Here is a 19086-nt window from a genome sequence, read left to right as displayed (position 1 = left end):
AACTTCTTTTTTCTTTAATTTTTAAGTAGGCTCCATGCCCAGCATGGAACCCAATGCAGGGCCTGAACTTACAACACTGAGATCAAGTCCTGAGCTGAGATCAAGAGTCAGACGCTTCACCACCTGAGCCACCCCAGGGCCCCCAGAACTTCCTGGTTATGGCTGGTAATATTCCATATTACCCACACACACACACACACACACGGTCCTGAAAATTTGTTCCTCTGTACTTAATGAGAAATTTAGGAGAAACTCCAGTTTTTATCTGTTATTCTTGCAAGCTAAAAACAAAGGAGCACAATGCGCAGATTATAACAGGTGCCTAAAAAATGTTCATTGATGATCGGAAGGGCCTACTGATGACTGGGAAAGACTTCATAACACCAAAATTCACTATTTTCAAAATACTGCGAGTATTATAACTAGTTACTAGATGAAACATTTATATTAGCTCATCTCAAAAATGTCAGCAAACTTTTAGTTGATCATGTTTTTAGTAATCCAAAATTTGTATATTCAAGTTAAAGTTACTTTTTATTTGTGATTGATTTTCTAGCCGGACGTCAGGAAGACTCATAAATGGGCTAGGAATTATTACCATGGCTTGTCGTAGAGAAGGGTAAAAGATAAACCCTGCTAGCACAAGAATTATTGTGCACAGGGTGCCCTCCGTTTTTTACTGTGGTCTCACATAACAATATAAGAAAACAAGAAGTCGCCTGTATGTCTAAGGACAAATTGCGGGCAAAATGCTCTTGACAACCTGTGGTACCATGACTCAAAAAATGCTTAAGTTTAATACATGTAAAATAATGTTTCACCAGCTTTACTGCTATTATTGACATACATACCATGCCAGTTTAAGGTGCCAATGTGGTACACGTACATACTGAGAAATGATTACCATGCTAAAATTAGCTAACAGCTCCATCTCCTCACATAATGATCATTTTTGTGGTGATAACTTTTAAGATCCATTCTGCTAACTTTCGAGTACATTTTTTAATAGTACTGTTAATTGCTCACCATGCTATACATCTATCAGAGCTCCAGAACTTACTCATCTTATAGCTGAAGTTTGTACCCTTAGACCAACATCTCCCCACGTCCTCCCCTCCCGGCTCTGGCAAGCACTATTCTACTATTTGAGTCTGCATTTTTTAGATTGCACATAGAATGAGAACAGATGGGAATACCTTGGAGATACTGCGGGTTCAGTTCAACAGCGAGTCGAATCAGGTGTTTGGTTTCCTAGGGCATATCAAAGTTATGTCTGTAGTGTCGTCTATTAAGTGCACAAAAAAATACACACCTTAATTTTAAAATACCTCCCTGATAAAGAATGCTGACCATCCTCTGAGCTTTTAGCTAGGTGTAATTGTTTTGCTGCTAGAGGGTCTTGTCTTGACGCCAGTGGCTGCTGATGATCAAGGTGCGGGTGGTGAAAGCTGGGGTGGCCGCTGCAATTTCTCAAAGTAAGACTACAGTGAAGTTCGCCACATTAGCTGACTCTTCCTCTCATGACTTCTCTGCAACTCGTGATGTGGTTTGATAGCATTTTACCCACAGAACTTCTTTCAAAACTGGAGTCACTCCTCTCACACCCTCCTGCTGCTTTATCAACCAAGTTTCTGTAATATGCTCAATTCCTTGCTGTCATTTGAACAGTCTTCCCTGCATCCTCACCAGTAGGTTCCATCTTAAGAAACCACTTAGCTCATGTGTGAGAAGCAACTCCTCACCTGTTCAAGTTTCATCATGAGCTTGCGGCAGCCCAGTCCCATCTTCAGGCTCCACTTCTAAGTCTAGTTCTCTTGCTGTTGCCACCACGTCTGCAGTCACTTCCTCCACTCAAGTCTGGAAACTTCAGCTTGTCCAAATAGCAGTATCTCTGAAGCGCAACGTGAGGTGTGGCTGGACAGTGTTTGTCTTTCTTGGACTTATTTCACATACAGCCCTCAGGGTCCATCCATGTTGTTGCAAAAGGCAGAATTTCCGTGTGTGTGTGTGTGTGTGTGTGTGTGTGTGTGTGTTTAATGACTCAATAATATCCCATATTGTGTGTGTGTGTCCATTTTCTTTATCCATTCATCCATCAATAGACACTCAGGCTGCCCATATCTGAATGACTTCATTTCCTTGGTCTCTATGTCTAGAAGTGGAATGCCGGATCACACTGTATTTTCAATTTTTTGAGGTACTTCATACTGTTTTTCCACAGTGGCGGCACCAGTTTACATTTGTACCAGCAGTGCACGAGGGTTCCCCTTTCTCCACATCCTCGCCAATACTTATTTCTTGTCTTGCTGAGGATAGTCGTTCTGACAGGTGTGAGGTGGTGTCTCATTGTAGTTTTGAATATTTACATTTTCCTGACAACGAGTGACCTGATGGCCATTTCTATGTCTTCTCTGGAAAAATGTCTATTTAAGTCCTTTGCCCATTTTAAAATCAAATTGGTTTTGTTTTGCTGTTGAGTTGTATGAGTCCTTTATATATTTTGGGTATTAATTCCTTATCATATAGATGGTTTGCAAATATTTTCTTCCATTCAGTAGGCTGCCTTTACTTTTATTGAGAGTCTCCTTTGCTGTGCAGAACTCTTTTCAGTTTGATGTAGTTCTACTTGTTGATGTTTGCTTTTGTTGCTTGTGCTTGATGTCCTATCCGAAAAATTATTGCCAAGGCCAGTGTCAAGCAGCTTACTTCCTACGTTTTCTTCGAGTATTTTCGGGCCTCAAATTTAAAGCTTTAATCCTTTTCAAGTTAATTATTGAGTGGTGTAAGATAGCAGCTCAATTTCATTCTTCTCTATGTGGTTATAGCTTCCCATTTATTAAAGACTACTCTTTTCCCAAGGAGTATTCTTGGCTCCCTTATCAAATATTAGTTGACTGTTTCAGTGTGGGTTATTTCTGGGCTCTCTGTACCATTGGTTTATGTGTCTATTTTTATGCCAGAAACATACTGTCTTGATTACAATAGCTTTGTAATAAAGCTTGACATCAGGAACTATGATGCCTCCAGCTTTGTTCTTTTTCGAGATTACTTTAGCTGAATATTCAGGGTCTTTTGTGGTTCCACACAAATTTTAGGTGTTTTTTTTTTTTTTTTCTATTTCTGTGAAAAATGTCATTGGAATTTTGCTAAGGATTTCATTGAATCTATAGATGGGAAAATACTGTTTTTATGATGCAACTAAAACCTATAACGCACTGCCAAGCAGCAGCAGAGACTGTGGTATTTAATCTTTAGTAAATACACTCATGATTGATGTTGGCTCTAGCCTCTGGTGAGATTAGACATTTTCGGCCAAGTTCTACAGGGCCCGTCTCTAGGTTTTTTTTGCCATTTTCTCCGGAGTTGTAGTTGGTTATTTCTAACCTCATTCTGGGTTTAAAGAAGAGGATTATTGTTTACCCATAGTTCCACTGCAGTGAATTGGAGAACATCAGATGCTTCCTACCTACCCACAATGTGGCATGAAACGATGAGACAATAGTCAACTCTCCTTATGGCCGCAGCAGAAAACTGGACTCGGGGCCAGAGAGAAGTGTCTCCTTTTCGTATCCACCTGTGTGCTTACTCACAGGAATGTTATCATCAGACAGCTTTGGAGGCTTCTTCACTCTTGTTTCTGGTACTACTTCACAGTAGTTTGGAAGAGCCAACTCCTGCCTGTGTAGGACAGCTGTGAAGTCCACAAGCTTCAAGCTCCCAAGGGATTAGAAGAACAGTAGCTGTTACCTTTACTTGAAAAGAAGTGGACTAACAGGGATGCCCCTGCTTCCAGGCCTGCTCCTGCTCCTGGTACCAACATGTGACATTATGGTAAGGCAGATACCACCTACTGGCTATGTTCTGGGGAAAGCTGCTTAATCTCTGTACCTCAGTTTCCCCATCCAACATCTTATTTGTAGCCCTGTGGAGAGACAACCCTGAGGCAGGAATGTCCAGCCAGGCCACACCAGATTCCTGACCCACAGAAACGGTGAGATAATGAATGTTGCTTTAAGCCACTGAGTTTTGGAGTAATTTGTTACACAATAATAAACACACCACTTCTCAGATTTAAAGAAATAATAAAAATAGGTTCCTCTTCACTAGTAGTGGTTTTTCAATGACTATTTCATCATTAGGATTTTGTTGGGCTTGAGTAGAAATTGTTCTAGATGTCCAACCCTTCAGCAGGTCATTGCCAATAGTCAGTGCGCTATTTCCAATAGAGCCCCCATCAGTATAATCATGACATGGGAAGGCAGGTTCTGTTGTTCCTTCTGGATCTTCTACTAACCAACCTAGTTTAATATCCAAATCTCTGAACTCTAGGCAGTTATTTGTAACTGCTCCAGCTCCAGATTTTCTCTCTGCTCTAACAAATGATTCTTTGCTTCTTCCTGCCTCTCTGGCTTCTGCCACTCAGTAGGTGGTGGTGACTTGATTACAGTTTTTAGAATTTCTAAGTTATTACTGGCTTGTCAGTTTACAGACTGATTTGCACTTATATACTGTTTGTTTCTTCCGTAATCACCTCTCAAGGGAGCAATGCCTTGGGCTCTCTGAGCAAGCCCTTTAACAGAAATCAAACTTGAACAAATCCAAGTAAAATAAGCATTTTGATTTTCTTGAGTTTATACTGCTTTCACATTTTAAAAGATCCTTGAAATTTAACTTGATTTCTCACAAAAGTTTTGTTAGGAGGTCTTCTACATGTGCTGCATATTTAGTTTCCTCCTAAAAACACAGGTAAGCTTTCATAGCAACAAATCTCCTGTAACGTCAGTCCCCATCCAAGGCTATAGGTCCCCCCAGTTCATTCTGTAGATGCATCTTAGGCCCCCTGATTGGTTGGAATGACCCGTACCATAGACAACAGAGGCCTGTCAAAGCTGAGCATTCCTGTGCCCGCGCCTGTCAAGGGAAGCTGCTTGTTTTCCTCCTCATGAAGAATTCCTCCATTGGCAGGGCCACTCCAGAGAACGGATGGTCTGTCAACTCTCTCTAAAACCTGAGCCAGTAACAGAACTGTACGTAGTTCTTGGCTCACTAAATCCCTTTGTGATGCACAGCTGCTGGCCAAGTTGGAGGACTGATCACTGAGTAATTTCAACCAGTCTAAGAGAGATCGTAGGTGCAGGTTGAACTGGGCCTACTTCCACAGTTGACCAATTCTAAGACCTGTGCTCTTTATCCCCCTTCTTCCAATGATAATACTTGCAAAATCAGCACATGCGTTACAACTGATGCTATCTTAGATGAGGTAAACATCTGTGTTAAGCAGTTAAGAAGCAGCATTATTGTAAATGTATTAGCTTACTATTATTATAAGGGTCTGTGGGTATCTGAGTTTAATGCTCTGCTGAATGCAGAGAATCCTGATCATCTGTGGCAAGGGCAGCAGTGAGATGGATTAATTAATGGAGCCTGGGCTGTGTGTTCTGGATCTTTCCTCAAAAGGTTAAGGCTGCTGTGACCAATCTGTGCTGGTGTTTTTTTTTTTGTTTTTTTTTTTAAACATTTTATTTATATGTTTATTTGAGAGTGCACTAGCAGGGATGGGGTAGGGCGAAGGGAGAGGGACACACAGACTCTGTGCTGAGCATGGAACCCGACAAAGGGCTAGATCTCAGGGTGCTGAGATCATGACCTGAGCCAAAATCAAGCGCTGGATGCCTAAGAGACTGAGCCACCCAAGTGCCCCTGTGTTGTTTTATATACAGACACAGCTCAGATAAAGTTAGGCAACTTTTCATACAATTTAGGAAACATATATCTGATTTTTCTAAATAATGTTGGGTTATATGCTTGCACACACCAAACTAAAATTTGCTATGACATTTTTTTTTTAAAAAGATTTTATTTATTTGACAGAGAGAGACACACTGAGAGAGGGAACATAAACAGGGGGCATGGGAGAGCAAGAAGCAGGCTTCCCGCTGAGCAGGGAGCCCGATGTGGGCCTTGATTCCAGGACCTTGGGACTGTGAGCTGAGCCAAAGGCAGACGCTTAACCACTGAGCCACCCAGGTGCCCCATGCTATGGTATTTTTTTAAGTAGATTCCACGCCCAGCATGGAGCCCTATATGGGGCTTGAACTTACGACCCTGAGATTAAGAGTCAGATGCTTAACCAACTGAGCCACCCAGGTGCCCCATTATGGTTATTATTATTTATTATTTATTTTTATTATTTATTTATTTATTATTTATTATTATTATTATGGTTATTATTATTTTCACAATTTATGCTGTTCTGTATAGTTATTTTTTCAGATACTAAATCAATGTGTACATTTTAGGTTCAACAGAGCACATGTACTTCTATAAAAAAATAAGTTTTATTAACAAAATGGGCTCACAGTATAAAATACATATAGATGGTTCATTATACCAAAATTTTTTAAATCATCTTTCTTCATAGGTGTAGCACTGTAGACAAGTAAATAAAACACAAGCAACGATTTGTTCCTCCTGCCCAAGGCCTATGAAACCATGAAAAATGAAGACTGCTAAGTCAATCATTTTTTACCTCCCCTTCCACCATTAACCTCTTGGAAACTGCATCTGTTCCACTTACATTATGTTTTAGCTTGCTGCCTTACCATCCTGGCCACCCAAGAGAGGCAAAATTGGGAAGAGAATGAGTTCAAGTTTAAAGCAAAAGTTCTTGCCCAAAACAGAGTGGAAATCCAGCCCAGGAGCTTCTGGCTGTAACTGCTGACAATCAGGTCCCTCAAGGGCTACTTCTTTATTCCTTAAGCCAGAGAACACCACCAAGCCACGGCCAACTTTTTATGATGCTCTTCTTCAGTTTGTGCCGGCAGCCCCAGCAGAGGACTGCAGGATTTCGGTGAAGTAGAAACGGCTTAGATGTTCCTTTTAGACCTTCCTTTTAGAACTTCTGTAGGAATTTGAGAACGAGGTCCCGCAGTCGTACCCTGAGCATCTCATCATTATCACAAATGATATGAGTCGAATCTTCCTCAATCTGGATGAGTGTCTCGGCTTCCTGGAGTAGGACAATATGGCCCTTTGCTGTGTCTTCCACCTTAATATCGCTGAAGCCATGCTGCTCCAAAAGAAGAAGAGAAAGCAGATGATGGGTACTCTGAAAACAAGAGGCTGACTGAAAGGCAGAGGATATTGCAGCAACTGATGGTTTTAAGAAAGGATACTTCCTAGGCTTGGCCAAACTGAACATTCTAGAAACTGTCATTTTTGATGCTCCCAATACAATTCTTCAGACTTGTCATAAGATCTCCTACAGCAACAGAATTAAAAAACAGCTTCGTACACTTTAAAAGAAGCCTCCAAACATGCCAATTCTCATGCAAAACAACAAAATTTCTGTAATCCGCTTAAGCTTTTGAGTTATCTGAGGAGCACATCCAAGCGCCTGGGTTCAGGAGTCTGGGGTGCTGGGCTATCCATCACCAGCCAAAGGCTCCTGATTAAAATAAAGCTTCACCCCATCCCAGAAAAATGCCATTCCTAAAAGCAAGATATCAATAGCCTTGTGATCTGGCAAATCCTTCTCAAGGGAGAATGAGACAAGGCAGGACAGCAAATCCTTCTTTAACTACCTTAACGTGAGTTATAGAATTTTCTTACATATCACACATAAAGTTGAGAAGAGGAAAAGGAGAAATAACACTGATTTGCCTGAAAAGGACACAGGATAGGTAAAGAATATGGGCTAGGGAGAATCTCTCCCCTTAGTTCCAGAAAGTTCATGTGCAGGTTGGGGCAGACCCTAAGGGTCAAGTTCTACACGAGCCAGGCAGAACCAAGTGAAGGTGCTTCTGGGAAAGGAAGCTGTTTTAGGCTTTTAAAAAACAGGTCAAGCTGAGTCCTACCAATAGGGGCCGGAGGAGCACAAGGTCGGGAGGAAGCAGTCACTCCCCGGCTCAGGGGCTAGCACGGCTGCACAACTTGGCCACAGTCTTCCCTTCAGGGAAAAATTAAACCACTGATGGCTGGCTGCTGATTCGGGGAGGGGCCAGGGTCCTCCCGAGGACCACCGACTTCTTCCGTCTCGTCCCACCCATCTGGGAGTTGCTGGCCCTGCTTCTCCCTCTGCCAGGGACCTGAACACATGGGTGCCTCTGCCCTCGCCGCCCCCCAGTATAAGCCTCTCGTCTCTTGTGACACGGCCAGCATCCATGCTGGCGCTCTGATCAGCAAGGGGCTTCTTGAAAAGTAAGTCTCTAAGGAGCAGACTTACAAAGTTTCCTTTATCTGGCCTTCCCACTTCACCCACTGGTCGCATCTAAGTTTCTGAAGGGCTCGCTTGGTCTAGTTCCCACAAGAAACGGGGTGTGGTGAGGTAGTCTTCTTGTGGCCTGAGTCTGACAGGAAGGGGCTGGCAGAGAAGAAATGGGGGGACCTACAGGGAAGAAGAGCATGGTCTTCTCCCAACTCTCTGGGACCCTCCCCCGGTTCTGTCTTCTGCCCTGATCCTGACTCAAGCAGATACTACAGGGACAGCAGCTCAGAAGTGTAGCTGGAGAAAAAAGCAGCGACATGGCGTTCCTTGAGGTGAGCGAAGAGTGGGGAGGCCGCGGTGCTGCAGCCGGGGCAGCGCTCACCTTCTCCAGTGTCTGCACAAACTGCTCCACGGGGATTGAGCCGCTCAGCAGGGGCTTCAGCACTTTGCAGTCCGGGATATCCTCGCTCGCCCGCTTTCTCTTCTTACCGCCGCTGGGCTGGGCCGGCCTGGGTGGGGGCTAGAGCAGGACACCGGGCGGGTCTCGTCAAGCACCGAGAGCAGAGCGCAGAGGCCGAGCGCAGAGGCCGTTGTGGGGCCACAGCACGAGCTTGTCTGTCGGTCCCACCCAGGGCCCCGCGCCAGCTGGGGCTCTCCCAACATAAGCTAACACCCAGTATCCACACAGCATTGGGACTTTTTTGGCAGAGATCTTCCTTTGATCAAGACTCATTTTTAAGTTTTAAAGGATTCACTTCGGTATTTTTCAATTAAATTCTTCAAATGAGAAACTGTGTTGGCAGCTGCTCGGGTAGCAGTAGCGCGGTGGCCCAGGCCACCCATCGTGGGGGATTAACCCAGAATGACGGGGTAAAAGGTCAGAGAAACTGCCTACAGAGCGGCGGTAACCGAGTCTGGTGAGGATAATGTGGGAAGGTGAGAAATGCTCACGGCAAGGAGCTCGCATGTTTTATGTGGCAGCACAGTCCAAGTCTGAAAGGAGTCTTTCTTGAGAAGGGGGGGTGAGGACAAGGGCTCACAGAGCCATGCCATGAGGCAGTAAACACACGGTGAACTGGGGCACGAGGTGCCGGGGACAAGGCCCTGCGGCACGTGGCTCACAGGTGCCCAGCTGCTGCCTGGGGTGGGTTTCCCTGCTGCTCTGGGGGCTCCCCGCACTCTGCACTGCAGGTCTAGCAAAGGCGCCTGCAGGTGCGCTGAGAGACGCCAGGCACTTAGGATGCAGTGCGGCCCCAGCTCCATGAATAATAGCTGCTCTTCCCGCTTCTCTCTCTGAGGCATGTGGCCAGAGAGATAAGTAGGGAAGAATTTATATCAATGTCTTCTCTGTTTCAATCCAATCCATTAAGAGTCTGGTCTCTGACTTGTGCTGGTGGGAGTGCTAGGACCACTGATGGGGGCGGCCTGGGGGGTTCCTCGTCTTCACAAGCCCCAGTGGCAACTCGGGGGTGCAAGCCCAGCCCACCTACCCCCATACCTGAAGGACGTGCTTGTTATCTTTCGTGTGCAGCACAGCCGAGACGGTCGCCAAGGAAATGCCAGGTTTAATCTCCATGGGCACCAGCGCATCTGCGAGCTGGAAGCAAACAGGTGTCAGCTGGGCTCCCCTACATGTGTGGGACCAGGTGCTGCAGCTGCGCCATCCCAAGTCAGGACCAGGAGGCCACACTGAGCTCACGGATGGCCGGTGACGGCCATGGCCAGCTTTCCACAGCCACCAGCTCCCTCACAGCCTGGAGGGAAGGGTGCGGCGTATGGCGCAGGGAAGCTGAGTCTTTGTAACTGCCATTCCTCACTTTCTTTTATCTTTTGTTTATATCATTGCAGTCTAAAATAACACATAATTTTAAGGAAGTAAGAAGGTAAAAAAACTTAAAAATACCTTCAATCAAAAATATATCACATATACAAATAATACAACCATCACAAGAAAGAATGGAGGTAAGAGAAACAGAGAGAAGGGGGTGTCGGTGGCGGGTAAACTGGGCTGAGAAGAGGAGGAGAATGAGCTTGAGCCTGTCTGGGGCGCTCTTCCTGGCGGTGGCCCACAACTCTCAGCAGGTACCTCATGTAAGCCTGTGCCATCACACACTGGGACCCTAGGGTGCTGACCCTTCTGCTTTGCCCTTTTGTTATTAGTCAACCTCCAAATTATGCACCGCCAACATCCTGCCACGGGCTCATCACCTGAACCGCCACAACCCACCTTTTGGGTGGCTTCCAGACCACTCCTGACACTTGAGTAGGATCTCTTGGAAACTGCTAAGGGCTTCTTCTTACTCTGAATACCTAACAGGTGCTGACTTTCCACAATGGCCTCTGCCTCTGTCCTCATAACACCAGGTGACTAGTCAGGCAGGAAGGACAGGGACAGCAGCATTTGGACTGAGTGAGCTAATTCCTGGAAATCTGACTTCTCCCAAAGTGGAACACCCAGCCTTTACCTAGGGGGCCATGTCTTTCCCTACCATCTGAGTCTGACGCTCTGGAGCTCCCCGACTCCACTACCGGCAGCGATGTGTGATCCCGTGACAAGCCCTCGCTCCGGGGTTTAGTTGACTATTGCTCTGACACATGTAGACCCTGATCTGTCCAAGACTCCTTTATGTAAAAGCAAAAGTGAATAAATATGCAAAATGTCATTTACGTAAATATGAAGATCAATATCCCATGGACAGAGGAAGCCACTTAGGATATTTAAAAGGAATGAGGACTGCTTCATGAAATAAGGAAACACACACGGCACGAGTGTGAAATGCTTCCCCCGGGGCGACCCATGTCTGCTCAGGGTTCCTGACAATGCCTGTCCGTACACAGCCTTTTCCTTCCTACACCGCACTTACTCCCCCCACAGGTCAGGCTGCCTGGTGGCACTCGTCTGGGAGGTTTGGGGATGGCATTGAGGGAACCGTGGCAGCGCCGTGAGCAAAATCTAAGACTCTGTTGTGCCATGAGGGACGTCTACCCGGAGCCCACAACAACCACCCCTCAGTTCACACATGTCTGCGAGCTGGAGACGTGTCCCTTGCCGCCAGAGACCAGAGTTTTCCCACCAGAATGCATCCACGAGGGCTGGCACATCAGGTCTCCCCTCCTGCACTTACAGGGACGAAGGAGGAGGATTAGAAGGAAGCTGCAGAGGACACACTCTCATTTGGGATGGAAATAAGCATTCTTTAGTAGTAGCGAAACCTGAAGAATGGTGAGACTTTTAACCCCTGTATCTCATGCAGGCCTCTCCCGGCAAAACTCAATGATGCTTTTAGCTCTCTATATTCCACACATGGACAAGGATTTCTGTAAACGGATGGTTCTGATTTATACTACATGCCGGTACTGTGTGTACTATAGCATGATTTATACTACAGAAAGGGCAGAAATCACAACTGCCCACCCCTGAAGGCATAGTTATGATGTACTTGTGATGTAAACAGCAGTTACTTCACTACCCAAAAAATGAGAAGGCTCTGAAGATCCCAGAGATCCCTGGGAAGGCTCCGTTCCCAGGTCCTCACTTAAAGGATCTGCATTCTTTGGCCAGAAGACAGCCACTTCTGGGACAGTCCTCTTTCTAAGACTCACGTGGAAAGCCTGGGTTTGACCATGAGAGAGAGAATGGCTCACCTCTGGCATGATTTCGATCTTCTCGTAGCGACGCTTGAAAGGCAAGGCGAGGACCTCGGCCCGCCGGTAAGACATGGCGGGCGGCTGGCAGTCGATCATCAAGTCCATCCGGTGGGACTGCGCAGGTGGTGGCTGTGTGTACTGCTCGGGGCACACCACGTGGAGCGGCTGGAACCCAGGGGATGGGGCGGGGTGAGGCCTCGAGCATGCACGCTCAGCCTCACCACTTTCAGGCCATCTGACCTCTCTCTCCTCCTCTCAAACCCGAGTAATGGGAAGCAGGAGAGGTGAGTGCCGTGCGGGCAAAGAATAAAAATTTCAAGGCAAAGCCCTCAACTGCTAGCCACGTGGACTAGTGGGGATCCACTGCCTCTATTTGCATTTGTTTTTGATTCTTTTTAAGTCACTTTGACAGTGACTTCCAGGGGTCTGCTCTCAGCTGGTCCTTAAGCCCCTGGAGGGCATAGTCTTCTCATCACACCTACCATCACTGACTGGTGGACACAGCTGGAGGCCAGTGGGCAGGAACTACCGACTGTCGTGCTAGTCTGGTGTTCTGGGGTTGGGCTTTTTTCCAGTATCGGCAGGTCTGCTCTTTTTTTGCAGTGGGCACTGCTCAGATCACATTCTCAATTGTGTAGGACAGACTGACTCAGAGCTTGTTTACAAAATGTCCCTCTTTGTTACTTTGAGAGACAGAAGTAGTAAACCAGCATCTACTTGGGACAAATACCACACAACTGAAAACTGATCCCAGGGGCCCTGAGTTATTGTACTGCCACTGCTTTTACTGAAGAGCCTGGAGTTCACCTCCAGTTCCTGGAGGGAGGCCTTCCAGCAGGCCCACCAGATGCATTCAAAGGAGCGCTTGTTCTGTTGGGCTCAGACTTGTCCTCTTCCTGACCTGGGTGGTATCCTGTAACTCCTCTCAGAGCCACCTGACTGCGAGGTCCCAGCCTGAGGCCTCCAGCCAGCTTTCCCCCTCCCACAGTGGAGACGAGGTGGCCTCCTGTCCCCACTGTCCTGTGCTGCCAGGGCTCCACGAGCACAGAGCACAGCACTGCTGTAGGGAACAGTTAGTGATGAAAACAATAGGCTCTTAACCATGTCTGCCCATATGCCAATACGTACACGGTGGGGGAGCGAATTGCCAAACCTGCCCCAGCTCATCTACTGCTCGAATCATGTCTAGAGAAAGCCCATCTTCCCTCCTGTGGGGCTGGCAAGTGAGCCATCACCGTCAGCCATGTTCTCTGCATTCCTAAGGCTCCTGAGTTTCCCATTACTCACTAGCCTTCCTCAGAGTTCTGTGTTACTGCCTCCCATCCTGAGGTCAAAAATTCTCAGAGGAGAAAAGCACACTTCTGACCTGAGATGTGCCAAGGCCCCATGGTGCTCCTTTGAGCTCCCAAAGCAATGGGGAATGAGAACTCTTCCTCTGGCCTCGCTCCTGGGCCATTCCCGAGCAGCCTCCCCGTGCCCACTGTCAGATGTGCTGTCCAGTGGGGTGACTTCTATTCCCCACTCTCCCTCTCCATTCTCCCGCTGGATGGCCTTCCTTTCACCCACGCCTTTACCCAACTACTTCTGGCTTTCTCCTATGGCAGAAAGTGCAAAAGGAAAAAAACAAACAAATGCAACAGAAGCCAAACCAAAAGAAACCTCTCATTAAAAAAGCAGAGTAGGGGTGCCTGGGTGGCTCAGTGGGTTAAGCCTCTGCCTTCAGCTCAGGTCATGATCTCAGGCTTCTGGGATCGAGCCCCGCATCAGGCTCTCTGCTCAGCAGGGGACCTGCTTCCTCCTCTCTCTCTCTGCCTACTTGTGATCTCTGTCAAATAAAATCTTAAAAAAAAAAAAAAAAAAGAGGGGCACCTGGGTGGCTCATTGGGTTTAAAGCCTCTGCCTTCGGCTCATGTCATGATCCCAGGGTCCTGGGATTGAGTCCCGCATCGGGCTCTCTGCTTGGCAGGGAGCCTGCTTCCTCCTCTCTCTCTCTTGCCTACTTGTGATCTCTGTCTGTCAAATAAATAAATAAAATCTTTAAAAAAAAAAAAAAGGCACAGTAACTCTGCGTGTGCTGCTCATCCACATGTGGCCCAGGGCCCAGCCCAGGTTTCAGCTAAACTGTCTTTTGGCTCAATGAGTAGTTTTCCAGAATAACTTTTCTGGTGGGAGAGGGGGCAATTTGCTTTTAACCAGACACAGGTGGTCCTCATCAAAATAGACTGTTTATGCTTTCTTTTCCTTCCACTTTTGACTTCTTTAGAACGGAAAGGACTTTCCAGGTGTCAAGCTCAGTACTGTGAAGGGTAACTAAGGCGCATGCGTCAGCATGCTGTGGACACACGGGAAGTAAGCGAGGCGAGAAATGCAGCCGGCCCTCTGCCCGCAGCCCGCGAACACCCCAGCGGTGACAGGGCTGCGGAGACACTGCACTTCCCTTCCTTACCTGGACTTCTTTAAGCAGCTTGGACACCTGGATGAAGTTCAGCCGTGTATCAATGGGGCAGTAAATGCATTTCATGGCCAAGGGCTGGTAGGGAGCCAGTGCTTCCAGGTAGGAGAAATCAGGTTCTAATGAGAGCACAAGAACCAAAATTTGAGATGCACGCAACGGAGCTGCTGCCAAGTGAGGAGGCGGCTGGTGTGGTCAAGAGTGAGCAGATGGCTGCACCAGTGGGAGGGTGAGGCAGTGTATGTGTCCGAGGCTGGGGGGACCAGATTCCTTATCACTGGGGAGGAGGAATCTACAACTAAGGGCAAGGAGAGGCCAGAGTGAATAGTACAGAGTAGATGTGGGATTGGAGGTATGGGTGTGAGCTCAAGGTTTCAACATGGAGAGACCGAGGAGATAAACAAGGGTTAAATAAGTAAATGGGGGAGGAAGAAAACCCCTTTACGAAAGAATGCCAAATAAATGTAACAGGAACAGTAAAGGTTAAAAAAAAAAATCATCATTTGGCAACCATCACAGTAATAATTTTTTCTGACTAGGATCATCAATAGATGCTAAAAAATTAGAGAAAAGTTTGGGGAAGTCCCTCCCCCAGCTCCCCAAGATAATTATTACATATAAAACAGTGACCTCACAGTGGGGAAATCTGGTGCAGGCCACTCGAATTGAGTGCTCAGAGTTAACACGCAGGTATGAGACAAACCACACACCACCTACTTGAGAGGATGCCGCAAGAAGAAAAGAAAAGGACCCTGGCTCCATGTCACCAGACACTTCTGCTGCCGCTGCTGTACTCCCATCAGCAAAGCCGGTGACAGCATGACTGGGAACCACATCTGCCCTAATGGCCCGTCTGTTCCCTCCAGCAGCATTCCCCGCAGGCTGCTTGGAGGGATGGTCTACCCACTCAAGGAGGCGGACCACCCTGAGCCAGAAGAACTGGCACATTTCTGGTGTGAAAAATAATACTTAAAAGATTCCCAACAGCCTGTGGCCCCACGAGGACATCACTTCTTAGAGCCTTCAGGCTTACACTCACCACTGTCCCACTAACTTATCCAGTGCATTTGGGAAAACTGATGGAACTTCCAGATTTTTAAATTACTCCCCCTCCAGTGGCTCCTTTTTCCCCAAGAAGAACACCCCCAAAGGAGGCAAGCATCTGGGAGAGATGACAGACACCTTTTTGACGTGGACTAAGTAAGCTTCAACTGTGCAATAGCTGTAATATGACCCGAAAGAGTGGTCTGAGACGCTTCTCTGACACTACCTAACCTCACAAATGACCTAACTCCTGTTCTGAAAGCCCCTCAAAACCTGCTGGGATTTAAATTCATTATCCAGGATGGTTATGGACCATCACACAGCCTCTGATTTCTTCTTAACTGGCTAAAGGAAAACGTCTACCATAGACATTGTAGATGTCTACCAAACATCCACAATCGTCTAACTGCACCTATGTAAACACTGTACCAACTACTGCATCAGGGTTAACAACTCCTCAAAAAGAATAGGAGACACCACCTTTGGTCCTACTACAGACAATGCTCTCCAGATCACCTCCTGCTTAGCAAAACTTGGCAACAGTGAGGTTCTGGGTACCGTGAATCAAGTCTTGTGGCCTGACTTCCTCTTGGGAAAGAGAGAAGCAGCCCCAGCAATCTGGGCACTTTCCATTAGGCCTCGGTGATAGCCAGAGCCAGCCTGGCCACTCATGGATAGGCCACGGTGCTCTCCTGTTGGACATACACAATTTCACAGAACACTAACACAAGACATGACCACTCGGTGACCAGAATGGATCAAAACAAAAAACAAGAACCCCTCTGTAATCATGTCTGAACACAAAACCACAACACTGTTCACACCACAAAATGAGCAAACATTACCCTCTCCTAGCTCCATTCTTCTTGCCTTCTAGATAAGAATTATTAAGATACTCAGTAATATAACCACTCCTGTTTCTTGACAACAGCTAATCCAGCGCAATGTCCCACAGCCACGAACCCACTTCAAAATCACCCAACATAAGCCCAAATCCATTAAGTTCAACATATTCTGAGATGCCTTCCACTTCCCCATGGTTTGTGCGTCCTTACCACTTGCAACCGAGTCATTAAGCCAACTCTGTCTGACTACTGCTGTGGTGGAGGCCTCTGACACTCTCACCAACAGGCTGAACACAGGGAAGGGCCTGGGGTCCCTGGTCCTGAAGCTTTGGGGATGGAGTAGATTCTTTTCCATCATTCAAGTCTTAAAAGCAATGAGAAAGAAGTCAACTGATAACTTTCTCAAAAGCTTTTATGTGCCAGGCACTGTATGAAGTTTTAAACATTACACTAAATGCACAGAGATACTCAAGGAAGGAGCCAGCAATTAACCCCATTTGGTAACGAAGAAGAATGAGGCTCAGAGACATGGGGTAACTTGGCTTAAGTTATAGTCCTTCGGACCAGATTTGGATCAAGGTTTTTTACTTCACTGCCCATAAGATTTCTGACTGAAGACCTAAAATTGATAAGATAATGTAGCGATTAAGGTAAAACCCCTGGCCTGACCTCATGAAAGGATCTGCTCTACTCTGAGGGGTCTGTCTCCAGAAGGAAAACTGGAAGCCAGAGAAAACTATAGCCAAAGGTGAAAGACCCAATTCAGGGAATAATTCCTAAAGGGTAAAACAAAAGTGGTTCCTAGAATTACTGCCATTCTTGAAACAGCACACAAAATCATTGCAAAAGCAGTCATGAGGAATCTGCCTCCGGGCAAAAATCTCTCAAAACCGCTATGAAAGCTTTGCCCGGTAGTTTCCTCACAGTCCATCTTGCTCTATTCTTACTCTTTCCCCATGGTTTCTTCACCCTTGGGTATTTACGACAGATGTGTTGTTCATATTTCGGTCTGACTGTAAAATTCGTCCCTTGGTCTCCACCTGGTTGGTGCTCTGAGTGACGGTCTTAGTGGAAAGGGCAAGGTTTTGTTTGTTTACCTGTAAATATGACAGTGTTGAGACTAGATTTCCCCCAGAGCTCCATGAAGTGGACTACGTCCCCAAACCGGAGGGAGGGGTGCCCAGTGAACACCACACACGGCTGGCGGAAATCACTGCTGAAGTCTCCGTGGAGGCTGGGGTAGTGCTTCAACTTGTTGGTTTGAATGAGCTGCAAGATGCACAGAGAAGCACATGAAGAGACGTTAGCCTGTGCAGCCAGAGGGAAGAACCACACAGCATGCGAGAGGGAGAAGGAAATTAAAAATACACATAATCTGGTTAATATTTGCCGAAAACGGAGATTTTCTATCTACAAGGTGACTTTCTGGACAGATGAGACTTTCTGGTACGTATTAACATACTCAGGGGATACTTTTGTTCAGGCTGTTAAGGCCTGATGTAGTCTAAGTCCGCCTTTAGAGCTTCCTGACACGGTGAGCCCTGGCCCCAGAAGTTCCAAGTATTATTTGAAGTACAAATAACTTTCCCAAAACATGTGGATCACCAAGTTCTGTCAACAATAAACATCTCACACAAGAAAAATTATTTACCCACAAAGGACCACCTCTTGAGAAGTTACAGCTGTAAAGTTACTGCAGCAACTTAATAAAGACAAAGGCCAAATTGGCTTTCAGAAATTTAGGAGATATGACATGCTCACGACACAGAGAGCTGTGGTAAGCTGTGGTAAGTGGCTGCCATGCGCAGCCTCAAACTTGTCTTAAAAGTGTATGTTCTGAACCAAAAAAATCTCCCTTCCAGCACAATACCTGGCACTATTCTCCCAAAGTCATGCCCAACCCAGGGCAACACCACAGACCGTTAGAGCCACAGATGGCATCTTGTGACATGGCTCAGAAGCTCTTCCTTCTGCCCCGGCCCTGCCCCCACGTCCCCCATTCTGGCAATGAAAGGCCAGTTGGCAAACATCCAGACTTCAGAGGCCCTAAAAACCAGCTACGGCGAAGGGAGTATTGCTCTGAGATATTGTCTAATGGATAAAGAAATGGTCTGTGACACAACTTAATCCTGAAGCAAGCCACAATGCATAAGAGGGGAGCCCAGACAACAACCCTAACTCCATCTGAAGTCGTCCCAATACTGACGGGTGGCCGCAATGGGACAATCCCCAAAGGGAAGCCAAATTCTCTTAACGTTAAAGATTTAACCTTTAATTCAGAGAGACTGCTTTTACTGGTAGCACTGCAACACTACCCCAGAGATCCTAACCAGGCATCCAAGGTTGGATAGGTTATACATAGCAAAGATGGAGCAAATGCTGAATTCCCACCTTCTTTCCAAGTTGTATGTGAGTAAACTGACATTCTTTTTATAACCGATTTATAGCCAAAATTATTCCCTGTCCCAGTTAAATAAGGGTAAGCGATGTCTAAAAGACTAAGCCTACTGCATCCATTGCTGTCAAGGAGATGAATGGGATTCTAAGAATAGCAGTGGGTCTTGGCACATATCTTAAATCATTTTTTAGTCATTACCTACAGTTCCTGAAGTTCTTTCTTCTGATCAATGCATAGGAACTAAGATAAATTCATCTCTCTCTCTCTCTCTTTTTTTTTTTTTTTTTGCCAACTGGATCTACCTTTCCAGCAGACTTGCTACATTTGACCATCCAGAATTACCTCTGCACTTCTTTAATGTCTAAACTGTACAGGCGACGAAGCCGCAGGGGAGGAATTCTGTAATTCTTTTTTATCAGTACTAAGGGCAGCACTGCATGGGGGCACGGGCATTGGTCACAGTACCCAGAGTCAACTCCATCACGCCCTAATG

The 19086-nt window shown here is 46.4% G+C and overlaps 1 protein-coding gene across 3 annotated transcripts in view; it reads right to left on the bottom strand.

The window, feature by feature from the left end:
* Positions 1 to 6733: 6733 nt before the first annotated feature.
* Positions 6734 to 19086, bottom strand: part of INTS9 (integrator complex subunit 9) — a 105358-nt gene continuing 93005 nt past the window's right edge. The window contains exons 12-17 of one of the 3 annotated variants that reach the window (XM_032332297.1): positions 17293 to 17464; positions 14301 to 14425; positions 11852 to 12019; positions 9705 to 9803; positions 8589 to 8726; positions 6734 to 7069 (exon numbers count right to left, since the gene is read on the bottom strand). In XM_032332297.1, coding sequence (XP_032188188.1) covers positions 6893 to 7069; positions 8589 to 8726; positions 9705 to 9803; positions 11852 to 12019; positions 14301 to 14425; positions 17293 to 17464 — 879 coding nt within the window. In that variant the 3' untranslated portion in view covers positions 6734 to 6892. The other 2 variants (XM_032332298.1, XM_032332299.1) reach the window with 2 other exon arrangements.

The sequence above is a fragment of the Mustela erminea genome, chromosome 2 (genome assembly GCF_009829155.1).
Source record: "Mustela erminea isolate mMusErm1 chromosome 2, mMusErm1.Pri, whole genome shotgun sequence".
Taxonomy (NCBI): domain Eukaryota; kingdom Metazoa; phylum Chordata; class Mammalia; order Carnivora; family Mustelidae; genus Mustela; species Mustela erminea.
The sequence above is the reverse complement of the archived record's forward strand: the minus strand, read 5'-3'. Positions and strand labels throughout refer to the sequence as shown.